Below are 3,751 nucleotides of genomic sequence, written 5' to 3'. Positions count from 1 at the left end.
TGGGCTTATAGCATCCTGCTTTTCCAACTAGGGTTGTAGCTTAGCAAGTAGTAGTAGTAGTAGTAGTAGTAGTAATAATGATAATAATAATAATAATAATGAATATAAAAGTGGAAAACATTTGCACATAACGGGACCTTCAAGGTCTTGTGGTCTTTCTGTTGCCCTCCACGTAATATAAAATGGCGATACTTTACTTTTGATATAATTATAAAAAATGACAAATCTATCTTTACTTTACCTAGGTTCCTGGCTAATATTTCATCGTCACTTTATTGAATATGGAATAATAGTCATTGGGATTTTCTTTTCATATTGCTCACATTACCGTGAAAATTTTAATGGCAAGAATACTATTACGCAGACGTTTAATCTCAAAATCCCATTAGAAGATAATCTTCTATCATTTTCCGTTATCTCTCATAAGTTGACGCGGCCTTCCTTTGGAACAAAGATTTGATTAACCCTTTAACCCCCAGGCTATTTGGAAATTTCCAACCCTTAACCCTGGGCCTAGGGAGTTATTTTTTTCCCAGCACATTTTGCAGTATATTTTTTTTTTTCAAATTGCTCTAACAGCCTTAATTTTTGTCATAGAGAGGTCAGGTTGGTCTCATTCTCTTGGAAAATGCCTGAATATTTTCAAAAAATTATCAAAAATATGAAAAAAAATTATTTTTATAGCATTTTTTTGCAAGGACGTACCGGTACGTCCATTGGGGTAAAAGGGTTAAGTTATGACGAGGGATATCCGTAAAATGTTATAAGAAACATGATAATCAAAACACAAAATAGGATAAATTTCCAAATTCCTTTTACTTTTTTAAATACTCAAAAACAGAAGATAATCTATCATTTTCTGATATCTCCCATAAGCTGACGGGGTCTTTCTTTGGAACATAGGCATATGTATGTATTAATTAAAGAAGGCGATCCATAAAATATTGAAAGAAGCATAACAGCAATCAAAACACAAAAAGAACAGAAATTTACTAATTCCCTCTATTTTTAATATCTAAAAACTTTCAAAGATAATATTTATGGAACTGCAAACGCTTCTTTCACTTATGTTTCAAAATCTCGTACGTCTGGCAGAAGGTAGCGTGTTGGACAGAAAACGTTCCTCAGGGTCGTTATTGAGTAATCATTGCATCTACTCATATTGAAAGACCTCCAGTATGTAATAAGATAGACTTGCAATAACGACAAATAAAAGAAAACACAAAATGATAACATGATTCAATAATCTAGTCTTCTATTACCATACTGCTCCAAGCTGAACAATGTCAACTGTGTGCATGATTATCTTGTTTAACCGTCTTTCATAACGAGCCATCCACAACGAGCACATAACGGTAGTAGTCGGCAACCAAAGGTTTTGTTGACATCGATGGCAGTGACGCATATTCGTGGCGATGACGTTACGCTTGCTTAGACGTCATAATTGTGAGAATAGTGACGTAGGTTGACTCGTCATCCCCCCCACTTAATATTCACCCATTTCCTTTTCTAAATCAAGAACTGATAAGTTGTATATATATATATATATATATATATATATATATATATATATATATATATATATATATATATATATATATATATATATATATATATATATATATATATATATAATGGGGAATACCTCACCAACTTCTGATTTGCAAATGACATAGGCCTAGTTGTGTTTAGTGAACCATGGGAAGAATTACACAAGATGATAGAAGATTTGAATAGAGAAAGCAAAAAGTAGGACTGAAAATGAATGTGAGTAAAACAGTGTTTCCCAAGGACACAAGACCGAAATTGAAAGAAGGATAAGCATAGGATGGAGAGCATTTGGTGTACAAAATGAGATTATGAAGATAAAATGCTACTTTCTCTAAAAAGAAAAGTATTTAATGAGATGATCCTACCAGTATTAACTTATGCATCAGAAACTTGGAGTCTTACTAAAGCCTTAGAACATAAGCTAGTTACAACTCAAAAAGCTATGGAAAAAATAACGATGGGAATAACACTAAGAGAAAGAATAAAATAAATTTGGATACGAGAACAAATTAAAGTAGAGGATATTCTAACAACATGTAAGAAAAAGAAATAGTCATGGGTAGGACATAGAAAAGAAAATGACAGACAATAGATGGCCATTAAGAATAACGCAATGGGTCCCTGGAGACTGTAAAAGAAGCAGGGTAAGGAAGCGAAGACGATGGATTGACGAACTAAGAAAGTTTGCGGGGGTGGACTGATACAGAAAGACCATAAACAGTGTTCTGCAGTGGAGTAGTAGCCTAACGGCTGATGATGATTTTGATGATATATATATATATATATATATATATATATATATATATATATATATATATATATATATATATATATATATACATGGATGTATTAAATACTATATTTATATGTATATTTACAAATATATACAAATATACTGTATGTTAATGTGCAATATAATTATGTAAGCACATTATTGTGTGCAAAATTAAAATCAGATATATATATATATATATATATATATATATATATATATATATATATATATATATATATATATATATATATATATATATATATATATATATATATTGTAATGGGGTTATACGGAGAAAACATGAAAACAAAAATAGCAGTTAGAATATCATTTAGTAATTCTAACACAATTGACAATTCGTAAAACCGAAAAAGTAAATATCCAATCAATGGACAGAAATTGACACAAGTATTTGTAATTGTAATCCAACATTAGTAAAATCAACGATGTTCTATTTCAAATTAACACTAAACCATAATAACTCTCCAGTGAATCAGTACCGGCATTCTTTTATAGCATCTTAATCAAAATTCCTCTCATTTTTTGAGATTAAATTATTAATTCTTTTCCAAAATCCTATATAATACACAAGAGTCGACTATCCAAGAAACTATAAACTCGACCAGACATGAAAAGGGCTAGACTAGACAGAGGGTCCGAATTAGGGTCAATGATTTTGTTGCATAAATCACAGCAGGACGATAATGAAAATGACGATGATGATAACATATTACTATGGAATATAAGAGATGTTGATCTGGAGTACTTGCCATCTTGTTGGTGCTTCATTGTAGAGAATGCATTTGAGATGAAGCCTATCGTAGAAGACATTTTTTTTTTTTTTTTTACAGTTATAAATAAAATGGATTCAGCTGGACTCTTCACTCGGTTTTTAATTCCACACACTAACACGGTAAGACAAAAACAAAACAAATAGAGGAACGTTATTCTACCATCCAGATAAATGTAAAATTTAACTAAGGAACTCTTTCCAGTCAACACTAGGAGTGATACCAGGAATGCGCCACTAGCAAAGTCAAGTGCCCTTTTCAGTCAACACTGGGAGTAAGACTAGGTAAGTACCACTAGTCAACTCTGACGTGCTCTACTGAAGGAGTTTTACTTTAACTAAGAGGCTCCGGGACCCAAAACAAGATGTGTGGGATTCCGTCGTGTAGGATCTCACCGTTTCACGGGACCAATCTGAGAGCACCTTACCGAAAGTTGCCACTTTGCCTGATTAGGATATATTTGCTTTGGGAAATACCTATAATTCCTTCATCGTGTTCTTAGTTCGTGCAAAACGTTCAGAGAATGCAATGTGGGGTGTACGGCATGTTACATAAATGCATTCAAATATACATGCACATACATACATCCATAGGTCTAAAATAAAAAAAAAAAATAAATAAAAAATTATTCAAC

General features: G+C 32.0%; 1 protein-coding gene across 1 annotated transcript in view; it reads right to left on the bottom strand.

Annotated features, from left to right (window-relative positions):
* The window catches only part of LOC137657864 (protein unc-13 homolog 4B-like), a 47,916-nt gene extending 44,459 nt beyond the window's left edge, over positions 1-3,457 (bottom strand). Inside the window, exon 1 of the mRNA XM_068392467.1 lies at positions 3,093-3,457. Coding sequence (XP_068248568.1) covers positions 3,093-3,157 — 65 coding nt within the window. The 5' untranslated portion in view covers positions 3,158-3,457. The remainder of the gene's footprint in view (positions 1-3,092) is intronic.
* Between the last annotated feature and the right edge of the window lie 294 nt (positions 3,458-3,751).

Source organism: Palaemon carinicauda, chromosome 18 (assembly GCF_036898095.1).
Source record: "Palaemon carinicauda isolate YSFRI2023 chromosome 18, ASM3689809v2, whole genome shotgun sequence".
Taxonomy (NCBI): domain Eukaryota; kingdom Metazoa; phylum Arthropoda; class Malacostraca; order Decapoda; family Palaemonidae; genus Palaemon; species Palaemon carinicauda.
Note: the sequence above shows the minus strand (reverse complement) of the source record. Positions and strands in the feature narration are given on the sequence as shown.